At 33.6% G+C, this 27,529-nt stretch overlaps 4 protein-coding genes across 6 annotated transcripts; 1 reads left to right on the forward strand and 3 right to left on the reverse strand.

The window, feature by feature from the left end:
- Positions 1–283: 283 nt before the first annotated feature.
- LOC122579801 (60S ribosomal protein L7a-2) lies at positions 284–2,858 on the reverse strand. Its single transcript, XM_043752036.1, has 7 exons — positions 2,792–2,858; positions 2,629–2,673; positions 2,040–2,241; positions 1,091–1,260; positions 881–1,009; positions 708–800; positions 284–602 (listed from the first exon to the last, which is right to left on the reverse strand). Exons 1-7 carry the CDS (start codon positions 2,792–2,794, stop codon positions 471–473), a joined length of 774 nt encoding a protein of 257 aa, XP_043607971.1. The 5' UTR covers positions 2,795–2,858; the 3' UTR covers positions 284–470.
- A 4,967-nt stretch (positions 2,859–7,825) lies between these two features.
- On the forward strand, positions 7,826–13,769 carry LOC122579789 (translation initiation factor eIF-2B subunit delta-like). Its single transcript, XM_043752025.1, has 7 exons — positions 7,826–8,272; positions 9,716–9,841; positions 10,237–10,604; positions 11,346–12,090; positions 12,472–12,565; positions 12,647–12,701; positions 13,321–13,769. The coding sequence occupies exons 1-7, from the start codon at positions 7,879–7,881 to the stop codon at positions 13,381–13,383; spliced, it is 1,845 nt and encodes a 614-aa protein (XP_043607960.1). The 5' UTR covers positions 7,826–7,878; the 3' UTR covers positions 13,384–13,769.
- A 594-nt stretch (positions 13,770–14,363) lies between these two features.
- On the reverse strand, positions 14,364–18,745 carry LOC122579314 (pentatricopeptide repeat-containing protein At2g01390-like). The gene is given in 5 exon segments (XM_043751466.1): positions 14,364–14,728; positions 14,941–15,072; positions 15,892–17,310; positions 18,220–18,652; positions 18,654–18,745. Coding segments are annotated over 3 exon segments (1,470 nt in total). The 5' UTR covers positions 18,684–18,745; the 3' UTR covers positions 14,364–14,728; positions 14,941–15,072; positions 15,892–16,303.
- Positions 18,746–20,269: 1,524 nt separating this feature from the next.
- On the reverse strand, positions 20,270–26,712 carry LOC122578606 (zinc finger BED domain-containing protein RICESLEEPER 2). Of its 3 annotated transcripts, none has more exons than XM_043750598.1 (6): positions 26,512–26,712; positions 26,339–26,415; positions 24,296–24,368; positions 23,402–23,620; positions 21,851–22,722; positions 20,270–21,319 (listed from the first exon to the last, which is right to left on the reverse strand). In XM_043750598.1, the coding sequence occupies exons 2-6, from the start codon at positions 26,348–26,350 to the stop codon at positions 20,408–20,410; spliced, it is 2,088 nt and encodes a 695-aa protein (XP_043606533.1). In that variant the 5' UTR covers positions 26,351–26,415; positions 26,512–26,712; the 3' UTR covers positions 20,270–20,407. The 3 variants fall into 3 exon arrangements, with proteins under 3 accessions (XP_043606533.1, XP_043606534.1, XP_043606535.1); XM_043750599.1 differs by having other exon boundaries at positions 26,339–26,432; XM_043750600.1 differs by having other exon boundaries at positions 24,296–24,364; positions 26,512–26,711.
- Between the last annotated feature and the right edge of the window lie 817 nt (positions 26,713–27,529).

Raw genomic sequence — 27,529 nt, forward strand, 5'->3', positions numbered from 1 at the left:
TCTCATATAAAATAGATTGAAATATTAATCAATTATGAATGAACATTTAGTCATTTATATGCTTAGAAGTTGATAAGCTTTGTTGGATAATATTGCCTCACAACATAAACTATCCATACACAAGAAGATATAATTTTACATTGTTCAAATAAAATATGTATATTTGTTATGTATGGCTAAAATATGTTGTGCATATCACCTCTTTTTTCACAGCCACAAAACCAAGGACACAATTTTGCCTAAAATTATCCAGATATTACAATTAGCATCAACACATAAGAGATTGGATCTTCATAAGAGACTCGAATTGAAGTAGCTGTCATGAGTCCAACGGCCAAACACATACAAAAAACGATCTCCCAAAAGTTTCAAAATCGAAGAACAATATTCTAAAATTAACAAAATCTTTTAAAGATAAAAAAGGGCAACCTTAACTTCAAACAGACATTATATTTAACCATATAACTTCTCTAATTCATCCTCTGAGCAGCTTCCTTGGCCATCACTTTCTCTTTTGCCTTGGTCTTTGCCTGTGATTTCGATCCCATTATCCCACCACCCCACTTCTTTCTGTACTCCTCAAATTTGTCATTGAAATTTGCCTAAAATATCATATGAGAAATCAGTTATTCCACATGTTCGAGTCAAAGAGCAAAGTAAATGACTGTTATTTTTGAAATTTATAAAAATTTTAAAGGGAAATGAACCTTGATGGCCTCCAATATGCGGCTGAATTCCATCTTATCTTCGTTCTTGACTGTGGTCAAACAAAGTGCAGCTGCGGTCTTTTGATGGACAATCTGAAACAAAGAAAAAAGATTTGTCAAGTCCAGTTGAGACAAGAAAAGTGGAAAGTAAAAACAAAATGCAAACCACTTACAGCTCCTAGTCTTGATTTCCCCTTCACAATGCAGTATGGGATCTCCATCTTTCGGCAAAGCGCTGGAAGCCAGACTACCAACTCAATTGGATCAACATCATGGGCAATGATTACCAACTGTGCCTTGTTCTGAATTAAACAAAACACGTTAAATATTATCAGCAAGCAAATAAATTTAACATCCTAGTTTGAATTCAACAGTAAACAAACCTGCTCAATAAGGTAGGTAATATGGTTCAGACCATATTTCACAACAATTGGTTTCTTTGATTCAACTGTCTTTCCTTCAGCCTCAGCCTCAGCCTTTTTCATGAGACGTTCCTTTTTTGCTGCTTTATCCTCAGGCCTGTACTTCAGAAGCATTTTGAACAAAGTAGTTGCTGCAGTTCATATCACTTAATTAGACAAACTAATTTGTAAAAAAAATAAATAAATAAACTTAATATTAGGACTCTTTAGGAAGTCATCAAACACTTGAGAAGTAGTTTAAAGTAACGAGTTTTATTAATCTACACCACACCAGTACTACACCACCTTAACTATACAAACAACCGATATTGCCAAACAAAATGATTACAAGTACTACAAAGCACGCCCCTTTAATCAGTGAAGTAGCATCTCATCAAAACCGGATAACGCAACTTAAAACCGTATAACGCAAAGAGACCTTTGTGCAGCTAAAACAAGATGATTTTTAATAAAATTCTTTCTTAAAAACTGATGATAACATGCCTGCAAAATAATAGTTAAGGACAACAAAGTGCTGAACCAAGTTTATCCAAAACACGAACAGTGCACTATTATTAATTAACCACCAGTAAACAAGTCTGCAGTTCCACTACCAGATATTCTCATTATACACAAAAACAACCAAACATAACGATAGTGTGATATTGTTAGTTTTATGAGACTCCAAAAAGACTTACAAAATTAGCATACATACTGAAGTGAGTATATTAGCATAATAAAACTCTCATTTTGATATAAAATCTGATATTGGACACCGTATACTAAAATTACCATCTACATCCAAACAAACCGATTTCACATAAAGGAACATCCATAAAAGACTGATACACACTAATATATACACAACCACAAATTTACGATATAACAAACAACATGAAAAAAACACAGTGTTTGAGGTAGAAAACGATACCGAGATTCTTGTCAAGGGTCTTGGTGAACTGGTTCAAAGCTGGGGGGACCTTCAAACGTTGCTTGAGGATCCTCCTTTTCCTCTGAATCCTGACCACTTGTGGCCATCTCACAAATCTGTGAAGATCCTTCTTTGGAGGCAAAGCTCCACCAATCCCAAACTGCTTCGGCCGTTTTTCGAACAGCGGGTTGGTCACCTTCTCCTAATGAGTAAAAACCACACATTCACATCTAAGACACTTAAAAACAATATACATATATATATATATATATATATATCAAAACCAATCTCAAATAAACCCCTTTAGCATAACTATTATTGAGCTTATTTTAAAAATGTACATTTTCATAACAAATAAGTTCACAAGGCAATAAGCTATTTTCATATTTATGCTTAAAATCTTACAATAAAGTCTCACAAAAACCCTTTAAATATACATTCACATATACATATACAAATATATAAATCTGAATATTAAAATTTAATTACAATAAACATATACATAAAACCAAATATCTACTGGGAAATGAAGGAGGGAAAAAATAAGAAACAGTATAAAAAAATAATAAAAAAGGAAAAAGATTCATACCGTTTTCTTCTTAGCTGCAACTGCTTTGAGACCTTTCTTTGGAGCCTAAATTTTATATAACACAAAGAAAGTTGATAAATATTAAATCGTTAAACGTATATATACATAAAATTGTAAGTATATATAGTTAATACAAATTTATGAAATTTAGGAGACTACTCACCATTTGAGGATTTGGGATTCAAAAGCTTACAAACGGCGACAATGAAAGAAAAGAACCCTGAAATTAGATGTAGATAGATATAAATATATATGTATATGACTGTATGTAGGGTTTTCTTCTATTTCTAATAAGGCCCATTTGTGCTAATTGGTTTGGGCTCATCTCGTCTATCATTAATAACTAAGGTACTAGACAACTAGTCCAACAATTAAATTAAATAAACAAATGTTTTAATCACTTTATCAACCTGTTTGAAATTTATTATTGTTTTTAATTTTGATTTTTATTATTACAATTATAAACTAGATTTATTATCATGTCAAATACACGAGAAATTAACTAAATTTTAAAAATAAAATGAATTATTAAATGCAAATAAACAAATTTTATAAATTCAAATTTAAAAATATAAGAAAAAACAAATTGGTAACTTGATATTTACTAAAACAAAAGAAGTTTTAAATATAATTTCCATTATACTGTATATTATGTGGATATAAATAATTGGATTATCATCATCAATTATTACTATATATTAGGTGGTCTTTTATGGGAATGTAAATACTCAATTGATTTATGCGATTGGATAAGTAATACTCACACCTCACAATTGTAAAATACACATAAGAATATAGGAATTATATAGTCTAAACAAAAGAATATGAATACAAAAGGTGATGAGATTGCAATTTGCAACATCGAACACTTTAGGCTAGTCAAAACAAAATTTTACTTTAAGCCAAATACTTTATCTGAAGGTTTAAACCAAACATCAAAATGGCTAAAATCGAAAATCATAACATAACAACATCTTCTATATCATTTGTCAAATTAGATTTACCCGCATTTACTTAAAGTAGCAAGATGAGCAGTTTGACTCAAATGGATTTATACTTCAAACAACCATAATAGTTATGACTAAAGACGTTGAAATACAACATACACAACATTTTTATCAAAAGACACGTGCATCAAGAGCCAAGAGTTTGAGAGAGAATTAACTAAGTTTCTAATAAGATACCGTTTCTCCATGAAATGGTCAAATACCTTCAAAGCAAAAGTCCTATGTACTTCAACTATCAACAATTCATTCATTTGTTCCCACTTCCGGAACCAATAAAAAGGATAAACAATTAAAAGGATAAGCTTATGCTTGGTGAATAATGAACTTGCATACATATACACATACGTGGGAGCAAAGACATAAGGACTCTCGTATGAAGCCTATGGTACGTTGGTACCATCATACCGTCTCTTATATACTCGCCTTATGTAAAATCACACAAATATGGATCCATAACAATCAACAATTAACTCAAACACATAACTTGCGTAGACAATCACAATATTCATACGTCTGTACATGCGTAGACTCCACATAGCTCATACGCATATACGTACGTAGACAACAAAAATGGCCACTACTTAGACTTAGTAACGCCAAATCAATTAAAAGACATGGAGTCCACCATCACCTTGTAATTGATCCAACCGTATATAGATGTATGCAAGCAAACCCACCTCCAATGCGACAACCAAAAGTCAAGATGACCACAATACCATCAAAATTGCTTTCAACATAGCAAGTTAAATCATAAATCTTACATAAGGCCATCTATCACATGTTAGGCTATCCATCCATAGCCATATTCACTATAAAATTACTAGAATCCTTTACCCATTTTAAAGTCCGACTTTAGTATTGAGTTGGTTCATTAAGAAATCCCATTACATAAATTCATCCTTTCATAATCATCATTAATAAGCCATTTATCATTTCACGTGAAATCTTATTTTCTATATCTTGACTTAAAAGTCAACAATAACATTTCTTATCATAAAACCCAACTCAATAACAAAAATCAACCATAATCAAAATGGGAAAAACAACAACATTGCATGGTTCTAATTTATCACATTACAAGAGGGTGTGCAGCCAATTTCAACCTCTTGTTCTAAAAACTGTATGCCCGTATACAGCCAACAATTTTTTAGCAAGTTCATAAACAATAGAATTGTAAGAAACAAAACTACAGTGAACTCAGGGCCAAAATCACAGTCTTTCATCATTAATACATGTTCATTGCTGATAAATAGAATGATGTCGGTATGTGGTTCCTCGCCATCAACATCAACTACAGTGAACTTAGGGCCAAAATCACAGAAAATGTTACCAAAAAGTCCTCTGACTTCAGTCTTGATGAAAGCAATAGGAGGCTGATGGTTATGGCAGTAATCATCAAACTCAATAGTTGTTTTTAAGTCGATATTGGTGAAGACTACAACCTAAAACATTATTGAACGATAAACCATCAATTTGCATAGCGAACGATTATGTTACTGTATTAATCTAGGAAAACACCAGTCAAAGATCTGTTAGATGAAGGTATATATTAGACATCATGCCTTTGTAAAAAGTATGATATAGCATTCATTCTATCAATTGAGAATATACACTTCACCGAAATTGTTTGAACACAACATCATAGGGTGTTAAGACTATATATCATCATTGTTTAAGAATTTAGATGTGGAGATTTTCAAATGTAAGGTATTGATACAAAACAAATCATAAAAACAATAAAAACCAATAGACAACTAAATAGATAGAATGAAAATCGGAAAAAAATAAATAAAAAGAAACCCATATCATAAATGAACGTGTCATAGGCCACTTTATCAAATAGTCCCGGCTTCCTATTTCACCATATAGGCATATGCTGTAGGTGAAATAGAGGCAGGCCGGTATCATATAGTTTGTATAACAGGTCAAAACGATTCAAGGTTTGCCTAGATTCGTCCAAACTCTGTAAGGTTTTTAAAGTAATAACTAATGTGTCATATATGAAACAAAAACTACATTATTTTAATGATAATAGTAATTATATCTTTGAATAATGATATAATGTATGAGGTTTACCTTGACAAAAATCTATCGTCAACCTACTAGAATAAGATAGAGCCAAAACTCGACTAATTCATAATAGCCAAACCGTAATGATACCATAAATCCAACTTACTAGAAGAGTAAATAGATACCTGAAAATTAGAAAGTTGTTCTTTAGTCAACTTAGCTGTAAGAGTGGAGACAAATACATCATTGTTGAGCTCCTGCAGCTTCTAAAGAGAAGCAAGAGCTCTATTCTTGCCAACATCGTTTTCTGAAATAGTGAAATTACTAGACAAATCCCAAAGCTCCACGGAGCCTTCATCATGTAATGTCACGAACTTGACACAAGCAAGTATAAGATTCTTTGCTGCAAACAATGAGAAAATAAAATTTTAGTTGTCTGTTATAATTTAGAAAAAAATAACAGATCATAATATGACATTGAATAAATACCACATTATGGCACATGATTAGACAAAAGCAGTATTCTATAATCTAGTTCCAAGCAAGAAAAGCATTAATATCAAATCTCAATATGAAACGGAAAGAGCAGCTAAATATGAAGTTATAATAGCAGAATATGTAGCATCTCCAAACAAATAACATACAATATAGTCAAAAGCGTTTATTAAAGCTAAAAGTAAGGGGGGGTGGTTATGAGTTCTCAATTAAAGAGGGTGCATAGCTGGAAATACATGAAACAAACAGAATTGAGCTTCAAATAGCAAATGCATAGATCCAAAATACTACATTGATCGATGCAAATTGCACAGTGCTGCTCATTGAGGCTTAGCGTGGTTGCAGTGCCTCCTGGTTGCTACTTATCACTATCTTCTTTTAGATATATTTCAGTATTTTGCAATCAGGTTGAACCTTAAGATTCTAAAGTTCAAGAATACGGCCCAAGTGAGAAGGTCAGAAGGATGCTACATGCGTGGGACATTGATGCAAAAGCTTTGGTGATTGATAATGACATGGCGTAGCACTGCTTTATATAAATTGTAATGCTACTTATCACTATATTGATATGGCTGATTTTGTTAAATGATTTTGGTTTCATTTGTTAACATATGTGCGGTCTGTCACATATATGAATTACTATGGTACGTACACAACCATATTTGTACAAAACGTTGATTGTTGTTATATAAAATCATCGGGGTCACCTTTTACCAAAAAAAGCATAACATCAGCATTTAGTGTTTAACTTTAATCACATAGTTTTACAAATGCACACAACAAAAGCATAAAACGACCAACACAACTTAAAACGTTAATACCGTTATTGAAGCTAATAGTAGCATCCAACTAACCTTTAAAGCATGAAAATTCATTGAAGCTAATACATCTTAGCACATGTTTTGATGTATCCTTAACATGATTGATTAACGATTTAACGTTACTTAATTGCAATTAATCCTATTTTAGCAACAGATCATGCATTGAGTGTTCAGTTTTCATAATAATTGTAATTGTAACTAGGACATATATATATATATATATATATACCTATCTATGCACCAAGTCCTTGTAAACCGGAAATTAGGACATTAGACGCAAAAATATCGTCTCACGTCCATAAACCGCAAGCTGTCTGCTATGTAGATCCTCATCAATATCCACTATCGCATTCTTCCCTGGTTCACAACTGATGCGTCGCTTCTTACAGGAATCATCAATGTCATCAACATCTCTCATTTTAAGGATCATCTATACTCTATATTAAAGAAAATACCCCTATGTTGAAAGTTACATGGGGGAAATGTCTAAAATGCCCTCCTATGTAATATTTTCACCTACAAGGCTACAACCCTTTAAAATATTTTCACATTCACTATTCTCTTAACATTAATAATTAAATTACACTATCAATCCTTTATTTTTCTAAAATATCTTCATTAACCTTTTAAATCAATTACTTTTATATGAATTATCTACGGCACTCGACGTCGCATCCACCACCAACACTCGCCTCCACCACCACATCGTCGCCGTCACGACCACCGCCGCATCGCGCGGGTAGTATCTTTCAATAAATATTAAATTTAAAATCCTACTTTAATTACCCCTAAACTTTTGTTTTTTTTTTACCATAAGGCCCTCCTACTTTAACTAACAAACATCTTTTCTAAAATCCTCCTCATCAAAAACCCTCTCTCTGGCACACAGTCGAAATCAATTAAATAAAAAAAATCAAATGGAACCTCGGCGGCCATCACGCGTCATCGATCCCGTAATCCGAAAAGTCGGATTCTTCACACCGGGTCCACCACCAGACCGGACACAATCCGGTCCACCACAATCACCACTTTTCAATTCACTATCTCCTGTCATGATTCCACCGCCACGTCATGCTTCTGATAACCTCTCACGTGCCGTCGGCGTGCCTGTTCCTCTCCATGGATACTCAGCTACTGATAGCTTTGAAGTTGGAAGTTATAATCCTTCTGATTCGGTTTTGGACTCTCCGGTTCGGTCGCCGTCGAGCCGGTTGGGAATTGAGGGAGAGTTTTCCGAGGATTCCGCTAATTGGATTAAGCAGGGCGGTTCCGGTCGGTATACGAATGCTGCTGTTGATCAATCAGTTGATGGTAGTTACTCTGATACTATTTGTTTTACATGTATATATATATATATTTGTATGTATGTATGTATGTATCTGTATAAGATTAAGATTAAAGAAGTTAGTGTAAAAATACTTTAGAAATTAGGACGGTACGATACGAATGCATGCAATAGGAGTCTTACATTTATATATATCTCGTAAATAAATGTGGATGTACATAGGTAGAAATGCATAGAATCAGACTAAACACGATAGATGCACGAAGAATATTGTGTATGTATCGTGTTTTTGAGATATATTTTTTGATAGATGAGTATCTGGTTTTCGATATGAATGTGAATTTAGAAAGTTTATCAACTACATGTGCTTATGAGGCTTTATTGCTATTCTTGTTTGCTAGGTGTTTTTATCTAATCAACTCACTATGTGTGTGTTTATATATTATAATCTATGGATTGAAAATTGAAATCTCGTGTGGCGACCCATGAGTAGTTCACACACACACACACACACTCATATATTCTGGGTAAATTCTTTTACCCTGGTTAGCTTATTATTCCTCAAAAACAGTTCAATATAAGTAATATGGCTAAGTGCCATACTAGTTCATATATACGACTGACCGTATTTTAGTATATATGTGAAAATTATAAAAATAACCTAGATAGGAGATCCAGACATGCCCTAAACCCCTTTATAAACATCAAAAATCTAGTCTAACAGATATGAATTAAACGGGAAATGACAGCTAGATTCATAGAGCATCATCAGCTTTATACCGAGCGGTAGGATTATTCTCATCATAAACTTCATCTTCTGAATCTTCTGGGTCTCTTTGTGCTGAGGAATAGAAGAACTACTATCAATCTCGGGAGTAATCCCACCCAGAATGCCGTATGAATTCCGGGTCTCAATGTTAGGTGCAGGGGGAGTGCTAATAATATGATTAATACGAACACCTGTACCTGCACCTTGCTGAATGTCTCGACCAGTTGTGCTTGTAGAGGGATCCGGAATAACTGTATCAGGAGGCTGGGAAGTACCCTTTAATTGTTGCACTTCCTTACCCTTTCCTGGCTGTGTTTTTTTTAGGAACATATTGGATCTTAGGCACACTCATATATTTTGTGTATGTATATATGTGTAGTATAGAATCAGGATCAAACAAGAACTATTTTTTCTTTTATGGAGCCAGAAAAGTTCACAAGTTAATATCTCCATCAGAGTATCCAATACATTTCCATTGAACTGAGAGAGACAAATTATGTGCAAATGCCATGGATTCAAAATTTAGAATGCTTACAAATGGTCAAACTGTGAAAGGAAGATATTATTTTACTAGCAAATTATTAGCTTCTTGTTCGATCATGATTTTATATGCATATACATATATGTAAATAGATGCATCATACATGTGCCTGTAGGGCGTTTTTTTTGGTGTATGAATTATCTGTATCTTGTAATGCAGAAAATACTGGAGATGTCGCTGAAGTGGCATTGCAAAAGAGTTCAAAGCCACTAAAAGCAAAAACAACAAAGGCTGAGAGGCGTGCTTTGCAGGAGGCCCAACGAGCTGCAAAAGCTTCTGCAAAAGGTTGACTGTTATCCCTGCTTATGATAATTGCATAATCGATTGAGATTGTTATTTAGTTGAATCTAGATAAAAGATTTCCCTGAACGTTTTACAAGGCGGCTAATGGCAGATTTTAACGTGATGCCTACTAGTTTATTTTGTACTGACCCATATGTTAAAAGTGTTGGAATTTGGGGGTTAGATTGATTCATGTAAATTCCACTGTGTAGTCCAGAGGTCTTCAATTTTCTATTAAAATAATGTATTTCTGGTGTATGTGCATTCTTATTTTGAGATTAAAGGATGTAAGAATGTTGTTAGAGGTCCAAGTGTTTAACTGCTATACAAATGTCAAATGTGGTTCATGCATGTATTCTTTTTCATTATTAATTTTCTTCTTGATATGTTGCGAGCAGCTGAAGGTAATAAACCTGCTGGTACGTTGGGTGTGTCAGCTCCAGCTCAAACCAGTAAAGTAGCAAAACAGGCTAATCAGAAGAAAGATGTTCCTCCAGTGGCTTCTTCAACTGTAATTCTTGAGAAGAAAGGGGGAGATAAATCAGTAGATAAAGATAGAAAGAAAGACATGCCACCTCCACGCATGCAGTTTGACGACAAGAGTCGGGTGGAGAAGGCCAAAAAACGATCAGTGGTCAAACAGACCGAAGCTAGAAATAGAGTCGAGTTGTTTAGGCATCTACCTCAATATGAACGTGGAAATCAACTTTCTGATCTCCAGTCAAAGTTTTTTGAACTTGATAATGTGCATCCTGCTGTTTACGAGGTATGCCATGTAGTTTGTTTTGAAGTTTGTCCATACTCTACTTGCTGTTGAGATGAATAGAAGTTATTTGCTAAATTCAAAGGACCTGTTAATGGTTAAGTTAAACCCCTTTTAAGTAAGTACATGTACGGGGTATAACCGAAACATAACTTGTTTTTGTTTTGTCCAATTAGGTATATTTAATAATATATCATGTCATGACTCTTGTGTGAAACAGAATATACATTCTTCAAATATCACCTTAATTTCTGAGTAAGTTTGATAGGAGGCTTATGCATCCAAAATACACTTTGGGCAAGTTTCAACCTGTTTCTTTTCAAGCTAATATTTTTAGTAGATTACCCATACGGTCCTTGTGGATAATATTATGTTCTTTGTTCTTAAGCTATCAAGATAACACTAGACTCCCTACAAGTTCGTATCATGGATAGTTAAACCAGGGACTATACAATTTTTAAAACTGGGGAGTATCCGTGTTTACAATTTTTTAAAAAGTAGCTACCCTGTGTAATTTCAAAATTTAAGGACAAATTCCCTGTGTAATTTCAAAATTTAAGGACAAATTCTTAATTTTGTCTAAGACACAATGACCATTTGTGTCAATTATCCTTTTATTTACTCATTTGAACTATTAGAGATGACAATATGACATAGTGGGTTGAATTTGTTGCCTATATTAACAAGATAGTAAAACTTCAGGGGTTGAGGAAAATTAATGATTGTATGATGGCTTGCCCTTAGGTTGGTTTACAATTTTTATCTGGTGACATCATGTGGAGCAATGCTCGTTGCATAGCTATGCTCCAGGCATTTCAAAAAGTTGTCGAGGACTACACGACACCACCTGAGAAAACCCTAGCTAGAGATTTAACAGCAAAGATCAACAGCTTTGTCTCTTTTTTGACAGAATGCAGACCCCTTTCGATCAGTATGGGAAATGCTATTCGTTATTTAAAAGCCCGCATTGCAAAGATTACATTAACTCAAACTGAGCTAGAAGCAAAAACGTCTCTGTCTACAGACATTGATCGTTACATAAAAGAGAAGATAGTATTTGCAGACCAAGTAATAGTTGAACAAGCAGTTACGAAGATTCGTGATGGGGATGTTCTTCTCACGTATGGTTCATCATCTCTCGTTGAAATGATTATGTTGCATGCTCATAAACTTGGGAGGCAATTCCGGGTAGTAATAGTTGACTCACGCCCACATTTTGAAGGTCAACAACTGCTTCGAAGGCTGGTTGAAAAGGGTTTGAGTTGTACATACTCTCATATAAATGGTGTTTCTTATATCATGCATGAAGTTACAAGAATTTTTCTTGGGGCTGCCTCTGTGTTCTCCAATGGCACAATATATTCGACTGTTGGAACTGCATGTATTGCCATGGTGGCTCATGCCTACCATGTCCCAGTTTTGGTTTGTTGTGAATCATACAAGTTCCATGAACGAGTACAACTTGATTCAATATGTTTTAATGAACTAGGTATGTTTGCTTTTATGTTTCTCTTTTTTAGAGGTGACCAAACGGGCGAGTTGGGTAACATGTCAAAACAGGGGTGAAGCTACATGCAAACACTTATTTTTTGCTATTAGTAAATGTGTATTATATGTTAATGAAAACTATATTGTTACAATACTTATATTAAAAGGTTAACTGAACAAGTTTAAGAGGCACATATTACAAAAAAAAAATTGGTTGAAATTTTGACTCTTTTATTCTTAGCCAAGTATTTTGAGTTGAACCGTTTAAAATGAAAACATAACCCAAATTGACCTGTTTATACATGTTTCCAGATTTTCTACTTTGGTCTAATGAATATTTGTTAATCAGTTCTTTACACTGCAATTGTGCATCACTTTGCAGGTGATCCTGATGTCATAGCTAAAGTTCCTGGAAAAATGAAAAACTGTTTAGATGATTGGGCTAACAAGGAGAATCTGAACCTTCTGAATTTGGTGTGAGTTTTCTGAGAAGTTATAGTTTTTATGAGTGAAACTATCTTATTACTAATGATTTTTAATACTTTCATTTGTCACAGCTATGATGTTACTCCCGCTGATTATGTCTCTGCGATAGTCACTGAGTATGGCATGGTAAGCCTGTTTCATTTTCTGATATATACATGTCAAACGGATGATTTTTTATGTGCTACAACTGTTTTTGGTCCTTTTAAAATATTGAAATACTTGGTGTGTTCAATATGTTAAAAGCTATTTTAATATATTATCACAAAAGGAGAATCTATTCTTTTGAATAATGAGAGTTTAAGATATTTTTAGTGTTATATACAGTTTGGGCTGTGTTTGAGCTCTCTTATTTACCTATCAGAGGTAAAATATTACCCAAAATCGGTGACTGGGTCATAAAAAAAGGTGTTGAAATTGTCACCTCCAACAAATAGCAATGTTGATTTTATCTTAGCTGAAATAACAGAAAAAAGAAACACAATACATAACTTCTTACACTTTTATAAACCATAAGAAAGACAATAGTTAACATTTATACACTTCTTCAAAACCATTATAATGCAGCCCATACAAACAAGTTGTCAATTTCAACATCAGTTTGGTCAACAATCGGTAAAAAATTACAATGCAAGATTGGAGAAAGCTCATGTGATATTCATACCTACTTGGCTACTTGCTCAGATCAATTTATGCAACTAACTATAATGGTTTATTTAATTTTATGTTGTCTATTGATTCTATTCAGATCCCACCCTCAAGCGTGCCTGTGATTTTGCGAGAATTTGGGCGAGATCATTTAGTAATATAGAACTTCGAGTCACCGCCTAGACTAAATGTGGAGCATTTGTTGATGAATGATTCTTTGCTGATTATTTGAAAATAAAGAGTTGTTGCCATGGTAATCGGCTGGTATGTAACATGCTGTTGGTAGGCTGCAAAGCTTTTAAAAGTAGATTTTCTTCACTCCCTGGATATAGAGTGGAGGATACCAATATAGGAGAACTCCTTTAAGTTACATATACACTTTATACGCTAAGATTTTGATCTTTTTAGCAGAAATTTTGGATATATGTTAGCTAAGTTTCGTGTGTAAAACCGAGTGTCCACATCTTATTAGGTAATTTTGTGTGGCTGCATACCTGTGGATGTTTAATCTCTTGGTCTTGGATACAATTTGTGTGATTTCTTTGTTCATTTCTGACTTTTTCTTTAAACTGGTTAAGTAGAAGTTCTATTGTGAAACTAAGTAGATGTAAAGCATAGCAATCAACTGTTAGCTTGTTGTTTTCTCTAAATACGGAACAGTTTGTTTTAAGTGGCATGAGTTGTTTCCTCTAAATTTACGGTAAACTCAAGTCTCGCTTAAAATGCTGCCAGCCAGAATGGTTTGAAACTTTGGACAACTTTGAGCAATTGAGCTGCAACTTAGTCTTGTCCTCCCAACACAACAATATCTAGGGTGTTTGGTTTGTTAAAGGATTGGAAATGATAGAGGTTTTAGGTTTAGTTACGAAGACAAGAAAATATTTTATCTTTATATTTAAAAAATATTAATGTAATCGTTATAAGTTTAGTTTTAATAATTATTTAAATAAATGACAAAAGAAGAATGGAAAGTAGGGTATGTTTTGCATAAACAAACAAGGTAATGCGGAAATATGAAATGTTAAAAATAAAATAAAATGAAATTGGTTAAAAAAACATATTCTATTGTTTGGTAATTATATAGATATTGTCATATTGACCCAAGTAATACATATGAAATCAGTTTTTCTATTAAGACAGAAATGAGAGTAAATTATAATTGCCATAGTACCACAATTTTGTTCAACACATGTTATTTTCACACTTTTACAAAACTAACATTAAAAAAGAAAAACATACTTCCACTGACCATATAAAATTATATCAAAATGAACACTAGATTATCAATATTATTACATAAGAGAAACTGATGAAGTTGTTCGGTCCAATAAAAAGTCTTAACTTTGAACGAACAATTATTCCTGGGGACATAGTTTCCGACTTTCCGTATTCAAGCTGAGCCTAATAGGCTAATAGCCTATACCCCTTGCGAGATTAACACCAAAATTGCTCTTCCATAATGATTCATTATCAATAACAACCTGCTCTTCCGCTTTGATTCATCAAAACTACAAAATTTAAACGACTCGTCAACAAAGACGTGCATTCATCCAGAAATCTTGTACAGTAATTCAATACTATAGTTCCAAAAACTTGATAAACAATTTTAACTAATTTCAAAGTTAACATCCAATAACGTAGACAACCAAAATTACACATCAAGATATACAATCTAACAAAATACACACATACACACACACATAGCAGTTGCTAACCATACCATAACTTGAACGTTGTCATTTATACGGTCCACCTATAACTGGTCGGCTAAACCCATATAAGATACTGGGTTCACCTTCTTGCCCACGGATGCCTCTTGTTATAACAGCAGCGCCAAATATAATCTTATCAGCTACATTAACATTAACAGAACAATCACTAGCTAAGTAAAAACAAGGCCAAGAGGACTACAAATGATGCGTAATTGCAAACAATTTTGTCATTTCAACACAGATTTTTACTTACTCACTTTGTCACGATACAACATATACATATGCGTGTGTGTGTGTGTATTTTTAAAGGCACAATTAATTTATTGAAATTATCATAAACAAAGATCTAGAAATAACACAACCTTGATTAGTTAGAAGACAGAAGCATGAGCCAATGCTACTTTGAGATGGAGCCAGAATTAACAAACTTATTTCATTAAAACAATTTAATTTAAAACATGAAAATATAATCAATTAAACAGCTATAAACTCACTATCATGTTCCATAGTTAAATTAACCCAAGGGATTAGTGTATGAAAGTGTAATTAACCCCCAAGGGATTAGTGCATGAAAGTGTAATACACTTTAAAAACCTCTACTGTGTCTATTTAACTCTTACTTTTTCAAAATTGATGTATCCAGTTCGCTAGATAATAACTAACCGGACAATTTCTAGAAAGTGATACATACAACAGCGAAAACGGACAAAGTTGGATAGGCATAATAGCAGAAACAGACAAAGTTGGAATTGACTGCATATTATAGCAAAATATTTCCTACATCAAAAGTTTGCCTGTTTTATCAGGTTATATACATCATATGTAATAAATTAAGAGTTAAAATTCACACAATAGAGGTTTTTAGGATGGGATACACAGCAAAACAAGTAAAGTTTATTAAACTTTCATGCACTAAACCCTTAACCCAAATCAAGATAGGAAATGAGACAAGTACACACCTGTAAATAATGGCGATGATAAACAATCAAGGGCGATGAGAAGCAAGCAAGGGAGATAAGCAGATGACAAGAGAAAATACAGCTCGGGAGAATATTTAAAACATGTGCGAAACTTGCTTATCTGTGAATGCTTCCTTTTTGTTGGAACTGCCTCAATTTCTCAATAAAAGGGGCAGAGAAATCTTCGTCAGCAAAACTGAATTCTCTTCAAAATAGGTGGAGAACAAATTATAGACAAACTGAATTCCTAAGAAATTATCATTTCTCTGTGTCAGCAATTCCCCAAATCTACCAAACAGGGTAAATGTAATTATTTCCATTTCTCTAGCTTCATTTCACCCAACCAAACACACCTCATAAGAGAATTGAATTTTAATTTTTAATAACAAAGAAACTTGTTGTCAATAAACCCTCATGTAAACCCCCTTTCTAAGGGTGGGGCAAACAACAAGTTACAAGTCATTTCTTCTACAGATTCTTGATTTTTACAAAAACTAGTGTTTTGCATCTGCTTTTTCTCCTTTCTATACACCTCATACTCAACAACTCTGCCGCCTTTTTCAAGACCAGCCAATAACACATGGTAAGTTCCGATAGCAACAGGAATCTCCACGTCCTTCATCTCTTTGAATATCTGGAGTCCTTTAGAAGTATTTCTTGAAGCAAAGTAGGCTGCCATTAAGGCAGTGTAAGTTGTTGTGTTCTTCTCGTCATCATTCAACAAGTCAAACACTTTGGCAGCTAAAATGGGCTTTTTAGCACACCCGAGCTTGTATATTAACAATGCACTTTGATTAATTCCAAGAAAGATTCCATCTTTGACCATATCCTCAACAATATCCACAATATTTGGGAAAGAGTTTGTTCTAATAAACAAACCCACCAAGGAAAGATATGAAATTTTCTCAAACTTTATCCCCATTTTCTTACCATACTCATATGCCAAAACAGCACCAAGAGTCCTCTCATGAGCAACGTATGCTTCCATAACCAATGCAATAATCTTGGAAGTCAGCACAACCTTCTTAACCATCATCTCTTTAATCAAATAATCAACACCAACAAAGTGCTCTTTGCCCAAAAGATATAACACAAGCTGTTGATCTATGGAGTTTGTATCAGAATTAGTGTCATCTAGGGGTTCCACTTTCTTGTTGTAATGTATAGATAAATGACGATTTGATTCCTTAAGGAGAACATCTTTTTGCCCTGCATTTCTTAAAGTTTCAAGAGCTTTTGTATATATTGGTTGGCGTAGGACAAGCGAGTTTTCTTTCATATATTGAAGAACCTTCATCATAACCTGTGTTTCACCTGCTTTGCAACAATTTTCAACTAAGATATTGCATGTAGCTTTATCAGGTTGAACCCCTGCTTCTTGCATCTTGATAAAGATGTCTAGGACCTCGCTGAATTTTCCTGAGAATAAATGAAGCTAAATCCACTTAATGTAAGAATATTCTCAAGTGTCAATGAACATAGAAACACAAACACTCCTCTACACTAGACTAGACTATTAAAGAATCTGAATGTGTAAGGGACTAAGGCTTGTGGTTGATCAATGCAAATACCATAAAAACATGACACATATGTGTAGCAGTGTAGGTAAAACACGGGCAGGTCAGTTAATAGCTCAAAATGGGTCAAACGTTGAAACCAGATTGTATAACTTTACCTAAGACACTTCTTGTCTAAACTCTATAACTTTATGTAAATACTTAAATGTATCAGATACGATGACAAAGAACATACTAATATGTTGTTACGATAATAATCTGACTTAATTTAGTTTTTTAATTGCTTGTATACTACTATGCATTGAACATACACTTAGCTAGACATTCACCCTATTCAATCTACTTTGGTTTTTGTACTGTGTGATTATGTAGTTTAACTTTTTGAAGTTTCTCAATTTGGACTGTTAGAAATCAAAAATAACATATAATCAACCAATTTATAAACAGAAGTATATAGGTTGAAATTAACAACATTAGGTATATCTAAAAACAAACTTTTGATGACCAAAGCAAAGTCAAAAACACACACAATATCATATGTCGTGTCATGAAATTTTGGTTCATGAGTTACGTTTTTGCGGACAAAAAACTTGTCATCTTGAGCCACAAACCATAGTATGCATATCTCATGCTAAATCAATTATGAACCTAAGACTCTTATTAGCTTAAACTTATCTAGCATGTCTACTGATCTAAATTTCGATTTGCCTGACCAACTTGGCATAATGGGCTACAGATACGAGAAAACAACATAAAAATAAATACTCTAAGAACATATAGAAACAAACAAAAAAATAATAATCACACTCACCACAACTAGCTAGATGCTCCATCAATATGGTATAAGTAAAACAATTAGGGGGACAACCAGACCGAATCATCTCCTTATAAACCTTAATAGCTTCCTTAACTCTCCCATGATCAAAAAGAACTTTCATATAAGCAGTATATGTTACAACAGTCGGGTAAACCCCTTTTTCCTTCATCTCCTCCCACAACTTCACTGACCCATCAATATCCCCATCGTTCGAAAGCCAATGCAGCATTGCAGTATACGTAACAACATCGACTTTAATCCCATTCTTTACCATTTGGTCAAAAACTAACCACATTGACGAAATCCGCCTTGCTTCCCCAAAAATATCGATCATCGTCGTATACGTAAACTGATCATGTTTAAAGGTTTTTAACCCAAATGCCCAGTTAAAAAACAACCATGCCTTTTCCATTGGTGGGTGTGTTTTAAGAACTTGGTTTATTGTATAAGAATCCCATTTTATAGTCAAAGTTTGTAACTTTTGTTGAGCTGAATCCCAAGTCGAATATCGAAGTACATTCGATATGGTTCGGATTGTATCTTTCATATATACAACTTTTGGAGGGTTTGTTACATTTTCTTTATGCAAATTGTTTAAAGTTTTGATCTTTTTGAAGTTTTTGGTGATTTTGTTGGTGGATTTGAATTGGGGTTGTGAATGAAAACAGAAACAGAAAGAAAGTTTGTGACTTTTTAGAAATCTAAAGGTATTATAATAAATAATCATGATGAATATATTAGTTAAAGAAATAAGGGTTTTTATGTTACCACCTGGTATTAAAAGATTCGACGCCGATGAGAATTCTGGTGGCCGGCCGGCGAGCTGAGGAAAATGGAGTCAAAGCCGGGTTTAACAAAGAGTGTAAACCAACACATGGGTTTTAGTGTTACATCTTTTAATACAGCAACAAATATACAAATGATGCTTTACAATACTAACATCATAAAACATATTTGGGGTTATTCTTATGATTATATAATATAAATGTCTTTTGGTTCTTTTACTTTTAAGTTTATAAGTTTTTATGTAATGTTTGAATTAGTTTTTTAGTTTTTAAAAAAAAATAGAAAGAAAAGCTAAAAAGCTTTAATTTTTAGCTTATCAAAAAGTGGCTTATAAAAACTAAAAAAATAAAATCAAAAATTCACACAAACACTTAAAATGGTTTTTCCTACAAGATAAGTAAAACAATTAAAAGCTCCCTAAAAAAAACTAGACCAAACACCCCTTTGGACATAGTCAAAAGTTAAAAGTGTATATATAGATTATTTTCTGAAAATAAGTTGGTCTTGAGTTCTTATGGGTAAACATAAAGTAGCATTGTACTCGCGCAATGCGACGGCAGTGACGGCGACGGTGGTTTAGTGGTGATCGATGACATTGACAATTGGTGTCGAGTGGTCTAACCGTGTAAGTTGATACAATGGTGATAGTGATATTTTAGAAGATAAGAGTTTAAAGTGTAAATTAATTCATTAAGGGTAATTTTGGTAATATTTAATAACCCTTTCCTTAAAGGTTGTTTATTAAGGGCAATCTAGTAATTTCCCATCTAACTATTTTCTAACTCTTTCTTAAAATAGGGGGAGAATAATCGTTATAAAGGAGTAGTAGATAAATGAAAAAATCGAGAGATTTTCCTTTACAATTCATATGTTTTCATTACATGTGAAGAGATTCTATGAAAAAGTAAAAGTTAGAATTTTGCCCAAGGCAAAATTAAGTTTGTTTCACTCAATTCTTCCAACAAACATGCAGCATTTATCAAAAGAAATTCAATATTAAAGAAATTCCCCAATGAAAGAGAATACATACATAATTTACTTCAGGATTCATATAATAATTATTGACGAATGTAGTTTTGAATACTAATAAAAAACCATCAAATTTGATCTTTTAATTTTGTTTGATTTTACTTTTCAAGTCTCATGATTTCATTTTTTGATAATTATAAATTACAGCAGTAAATCCTGCTGCTGCATAATGATATGTTGAGAAATCAGTTGGTTGGCATAAGGTTGCACAAAAAGATTGGTAGGCAAATGGTAAAAAAAGAAAAACAAACGGGGTTAGAAAATCTTCATCTACAATCTGTACATCAACAAATCTCTAGTCCTATATATATACATACATTTTCAAACAAACAAAACACACCCATTTCCCTTCTTCAGATCACAAACATCACTTGTGTTTCTTCTCAGAAGCGCCTGCAACGTTATCTCCTGCCCCTGCCAACTCCATCAACCTCTCGTAATCTATCTCTGTCGACTTGTATTTCAACTTCATCCCACACTCGGTCCATGATCTAACACAAAGGATAGCCTGAATACTCGAATGTGGAAGTGATTGTTTTGCCTTTTCAACCTCATCCCCTTTACTGCAAAACAAATCCTCGGGTGGCATTGAAGTTGCTTGAACTGCCAAGAAATCTCGGGCCATCAAGGACAACCGCGGGTAACGTGTCCTATTCACTTTCCACCATTCTAACACGTCAATTGGAATTGGAGCTAGGGGCTCAGATAGATATTGTGTGAGCTCATCTGTTGAGCTTCCCATACTAGCCCTTCGTCTTTTACGGGCTATTTCCTCTGCAAACGACACATTACCCCCTCCATCATCTAAATCTTGAGTATTACCGTAAGATGTAGAGATAGAAGAGAAATGGGTATTTGAGTAATTTCTGACAAAGTGGCTTCTTGCTTCTTCCAGATAGGTTTCCAAGTTGAGACTTTCAGGAATTAGTTCTATTTTTATACGAGGGTCAAGAATTGCAGTCATGTATGTAAATATGTTTGAAACCTGGTCATTGTAACTTCTTACTTTTGCAGCCATGTCAATTGCTACACTTTTGAGCCAGTCTGGACTGTTACGAGATTTACTACATGTCGTTATAGTCTCAGAAATGTGATCCATGAAGAAAAGAACTAATCCTACGGTTGGTAATTTATTTGTGCATATGTCGTTTGTGGTCTTGTAAAATGGTTCTAGATACGAGTGCATGAGATAGATGGCATTTTTCTCAGCTGAATTTAGCAGCAACCTACCAAGCGTATCTTCGTACTTCCTAATAGTAGATTCCATAGATTTACCTGCCTGCATATTCATAAAAAAATAAGCAGAAAGAAGACCACATAGAAGAAGTTCGGTTTAATTGCATAAAATGAAAACCAACTACGTTCCAATTTCTATTTCGAAAAACCTCAAGCTTTTTAAAACTTGTTATTTAAACATTCACTCCAGGTAACCAATTTATTAGTGTCACGTCAAAAATAATAGTCAACATTTCCAAAAGTCTTCGCAAGCCATCAGCCATGCAACATTTTGACCCACTAACCTCTATGGTATAAAATTTTGGAATTTCATGGGTAGAAACAAAGGTAAATGGCTCTCGATGATACACCTAAATATAGAGAACATATTCAAATGTGTTGCCAAGTCATCTACTAATCCACAATGTCGACATTTTGAGTGTACAGACTACCTCATGTAGTAAAGGTTGAAACTCATGTTTTAAATAGCTGAAAACAAAGTTAAATTCTTAAAATAGAAATTGGACTACAGTTAATTACTCAAACTTCTTACAAAATTAACCTGAAAAATAAACACTGATATACGTTTATATACCTTACGAACAATATCAAGCATTTGATAAGTGCCACTCCAGCGGGCTGACACGTCAAGTGGAAATTTCCAATTACCTTCTTGATAAGTTGTTGTAAACTGACTAAATTCCTCTATCATCTCAGATGATAAATTAATCTCCAATGCAAACTCCCTAATCTTAGCAATTACTGATTTAGTTGACCTCAAACCATCATCTATAACAGAATTTAATGTATGAGCGGCACAGGGAACATAGCAAAAGGGGTTAGCTTTCTGGCTATCAAGATCTTCTTTAAGAGTGTGACATGCATGAATGGCATTTGTACTGTTATCATGAGTACATGAAAGAACTCTATCTTCTAAGCTATAGAATTTCAAGACTCTAATTAGTGTGTGATATATTTCTGAACTTCCACAAGGTGAAGGGACCCGAGATATGTCAAGAAGCAATTTGTGGAAGGACCAGAGGTCATCAATCCATTGACAGCTTATGCTCATGTAAAAGATTTGTTGGTATGATGTCCAAAAATCAAGGGTAATTGAGACTTTTGAGGTAACATTTGCTAACATGCACCGAATATCTTCTCGCATGCTTTTGAAAACTTCATGAAGTACTGAGTGAAACTTCTCAGTAGGCCAGATTTGGACGGGTGGATTGACAAATTTAAAGGAGTTAGATAGCCATTTTTCTTCAAACGTAGAAGGAGGTAAAGATGCTAAAATGAGCCATTTTATGAGCAACCAGTTTAGATGGTCAAGTTCTGCATGAGACATCTTGACTTGGGTTTGAGGCTTTTTTATCACTATAATCGGTTGTGGGCTTGGGGTGGAAACGGTGTCATCTGACTTATCATATCCTGGATGACGGTTGCTAAGATGCCTGCCCAAATTGCCTTCAACAATAACAAAAAGGCGAAGGTGTTTAGGTTAAAACTTACGGATTTATACTTTTGTCTTTTAACCCATTAACTAAAAATGGAGTGATTTGGGCGATGCTTCGACCCTAACAGATCAAGAAGTATACTATAAAATTAGGTAAAACATAAACGGGTCAAACTCTGTCCATAATGTATTTTCGATCTATCAAAATATACCATTTTTATTTAATTCAAGAAAAGCAAATAATTCTTAAAGTAATTCATTGTATAATCATATTTGGCACATTAACTGTTTATAATTATATAAATATACAAAAATGGACGAACATTGTTCGGGGCCAACTTGTACAAAGGACTACCCATTTTCATCAGGTAGCCAACCTGCCCATTTTGCTACCTCTGGGTCAAACAGGATAAAGGTGGCTCAGTGTATATTTTCAAGCATAAACCTATTATATCATTTTATTTAGATAAGTAGATTGTTACAAATTATATAAAAATTCTGACACTATTTATCCACAAGAAATTATGATACAAATTGTTGAGGCTAAACACCAACCCCATACCTAAGTTACTGTAATTAACCCGAACCTAAAGTGAACTGTTACCCACCCACCTGACCCATCCATCTTGCCACCTCTGTATTTTATAAATGACGGGCTTTTTATAACTAAACATATTGCAAATAAAGTACCGGTGGCTGTAGAGATTGAGTAGCTTTGTCCACAGAACTTGCACCTGCGATTCTTGCCATCAGGTGCTGTTTCGAAGAATCTAAGGTAAACTGAAGTCATAGTCTTCTTTCTTGGTTTTGTTGCATGATTTCCTTTATCTGAAGAAGTACCTGGTACACTATCTAGAGGTTCCACATTTGAAAGGAGTGCCACATCCATCACAGATTTGGATTCTATATCTACTTAAATAGAAACAATTATAAAAGAACAAAAAAATATTACTGTAATCTTAATAATCAATAAATTAATGGCAAAATGACAGTTTAGACATAGATTCTAAATATGTAGTAACACTAACAACCAATCTGTTGATCGATGATTACCAACTTTAACGGTAACAACAGGAATTACATATCTTCTTACACCAATCAAATGGGTCCAGCGGTACACATTATCATAGCATCTTTTTCCACAAAATGTTGATCCGTATAATAACATTATTATACTTTTCTCTACGGAGTACAATGCTAAGTTTGTGTATACCCAACACAAAATGTAGATCCACCCCTACCCACAACCATGTTCATGCATATAAACAGACTCATATAGTACAGCAAATGTAATAAACTGTTAAACAAAATAATCAGGATGATGTCATTTAAACATTAAATTTACTAAGAAGTTTTAGAATTCCCAACAAGTTCTGCCTAAAATACGTTTTATTGAGATATATTTGTTTCAGCTGATAAATTGAAGTGTGGCCCTCTATGTCATGATCCTAACGAGGTTCTCTAACTACAAGAAATTTGTCATTAAATATATGAACATTGGTTAAAGCATCCAATTCTCCATTATTCGTTTCCAATCAAGTCACTAATAAAACTGATTACAACTGTGTAGAAATAAGAAAGTACCTTTTAAGTTTTTGTAGGTGGTGTTTACACTCCAATCCATTAACGCTACAGATTTACCACCATCTACACCTTCCTGGGGCAATACAATGATATTAAGAAAGTTCACATGATAAATTTAGACATAAAGTGAATAATGCGCCCAAAGAAAATATTAAATAACGAGGAATTTGAGTCACATGCAATTAAAGCCAGCTAAAACCAATTCCTAAACCGGGTAATACAAAACAAATATCCATAACTTTTGTCAATAAGACTTATAGCGTGTGACAAAAGATGGTTAGAAGAATAATTTTCAAAATATTGTGGGTCCATGAATTTAGGTTTCAGGATATATGTAAGATTACCTAATGACCAATACTATCAGTCAAGTGGTTATCTAATTTTCCGATTATAAATTTTGGTAATTGTAACAATCAGTTTAAAATGCACATCCTAACATCCATAAAAGATTAACATCAGTTCTTTCATAAAGAATATATAAACTAACATCAGTTTTTTATAAAAAAAAAACAAAAACAATTATATCTCTCTGATAATTTATCCCGTTATATACAACATCAGTCCATAAAATAAAAATAACATATAATTACTTAGTGAACATGATCCATCAGGTCCACTCCTGCTTCATGTAGCCCATATTCTTAGTCACATCATACCACATTACCAAACCATGCACTATATTGGCTTAGAAATAACGTTATTTTTTTCAGATAACTTCCCTTTTATAATTCTTTGGAAAACTTCACAGGTTGATTTACTAACAAACCTACACATATCACACATACCTAGCATATCAAGAGACAAGACCAAAAAATTATTTGGTTACAAGTTTTTTCTGCTTTTCCGTAGTGTTGCTTTTTTCTTTCAAATAGAGTAGCGGCGCAGCTTGTTGTGCGCTTGCCTTTTATTTCTATGTAATCACTTACTATGGTTCAATGAAAGGAGTATATGGAAAAAAAATAGAAGTCAAAAATTGAATGATACAAAGATCTTTCATCCCGCACTAGTTGGTTATGGGGGTATTTGAGGTATCCATATATCAATAGGTTATTAGGTTGTGGGTTCTAGTCCAATGGTGGATACCCCGGAAATTTGTGAGGATTTTGTGTGGATGATTTCCTAATGAAAAACAAAGAAAATTAAACATGGGTGGTCACTCTCATAAGGTTCCAGAAACGAATAACATCTTTTAATGCACTTTTATCTGGTGAAAGGTATTGAGTATTGACATAATATTCGTTTGGGTTAATGCCATGTAATAGCCACATACTTTCACAACTTTTATTTAGGAAACATAAATTTTGATCTCTTTAGGTAGTTGTACTTGTGAAAGTGTTCTGATTGGATAGTTTTGCAACTGGGAAACACTTATAGCTATAAAGCTGACGATGTGCTCTCTTTGGTTTAGTTTTTGTAGTGCACCATTACATGCTGGTGATATATCCCTTACATGTTCATATAAGGAATAAAACTCCTGTACCGTTGCTATTGTGAAAGAACAAGCGTTTAGGGGTTTTATCTCTTATATTGCATCTTAGGCAGACAAATATCACCAAAATGTAAGGCAGTGTCACAAAATCTAAACCATATAGGCGCCACATCATCAGTTTTACAAGTTGAAAACCTTACCAGATTGCAAAACCACCTAATCAAAACAATCCTTGCAAATTCTAAGTACAAGTGTACAACTATGTTATGAAAACCGAAAATCGTACATGCCATTAGCCCTATCCATTATGCCAATGTATTCTATCAGTTTATGCACATGTAATTGTGGGCATCATTAGCATTCCACAAACGGAAAATGTAGCATAAAGAAAATCGATATAATCGAACAAAAGTGTGTCATCACAAAACTTATATATGCACCATCAAGCTACAAAAGTAATGATAAAGATATCAAAATTCACAAATGTTATACAGTATATTATAACCGATTCAAGAACCCAGACACCAAAAAAAAAACACAATTTAACCTAAACAAACAACCAAACTTCATATTTCACAACTAAAAAGTCAAGAAACCTATTAAAATCAATTTACCTCAAACTGCATGAGAAATAGTCAAACAAAAGCCAACAGCTTTTGAAGGCCCAAGTACAGATCTTCTCTTTCAACCACTGCAAACTTAAACCAACTTTTAAAAGCATCAAAATTTACACAAAATAAACAAATCCCAGAAAGAAAAATGTAAACTTGAAGTGAATAGAACTTACCCGTTAAACATTTAAAGCTGCTACATCAAACCCTCTTTCAAAATGGCTTGAAAACAAGTACTCGTATATATGTATGTATATGCGTGTGTATAGACTGTGAGCCTGTTTTGTGGGTGTGTTTAATTGAAGAAAGGAGGGAGAAAATAGTGTGAGGGGGGGAAAGAAGGAGCTGGATCTTAGCCGGATCGGAGCCGCCGAGCTTCAGACAAAGAAATAAATAAGAAAAGGCGGAGAAAAACAAGAAATAAAGTAGTGATAGAACTAGTCGAGCCAGCCGTAGGATATCTCATTTTTCTCTGTCTCCCAAATGTTTTTGGATTTTACATTTTTGACCCTATATCTTGTTTTTAAAATGTTAGCATGGTAGCCGAACAATGCAGCGAAACGAATAGTTTTTTTTCCTCCAACATGTCACCCCCATGGCTCCGTCATTGGATAACTAGGCGAGATGAAGGAGATAGAGAAAGGTAAACATTGAGAGAGAAAAGTAAACATTGAGAGAGAAAAATGTGAAGGAATATAGTGAAATATGTTATTAGATAACGCATCAATTGGATTTTGTATACTTGTTTATAACTTTTCTTTTTTAGTTCACGTAATAGTTGATAATAAAGATGGTTTATTGCAACTTCATGTGTAATCCCCTCCCCTACCATCCCCTTCCTAAATATTTCATAATAAACAAATATTAAACCAATACAAATAAACTTTTAATTTTATTATGGTCTAATTCTTAAAATTTTATTTTATTTATTTTATCTTATTACTAATTTTACAATTAACAGTCCTTTAGTTAATTATATTACATTATTGTTTTAAAGTCATCTTAACTATTAAGGAGTGTTTTAGATTGCGTTTACAGAGAAATTAAGCGTTTAAACCGCATTTTGAACACACATGTCCTAAGATGCTTTTCCAAAACTACATATCTTTTATACATATATATATATATATATTAGATGGTTGTTCGTGCGTTGCGACAGTTAAACGGTGATAATTTTGAGGATTTATGGTTGCG

The sequence above is a fragment of the Erigeron canadensis genome, chromosome 8 (assembly GCF_010389155.1).
Source record: "Erigeron canadensis isolate Cc75 chromosome 8, C_canadensis_v1, whole genome shotgun sequence".
In the NCBI taxonomy this organism is placed as follows: Eukaryota; Viridiplantae; Streptophyta; class Magnoliopsida; order Asterales; family Asteraceae; genus Erigeron; species Erigeron canadensis.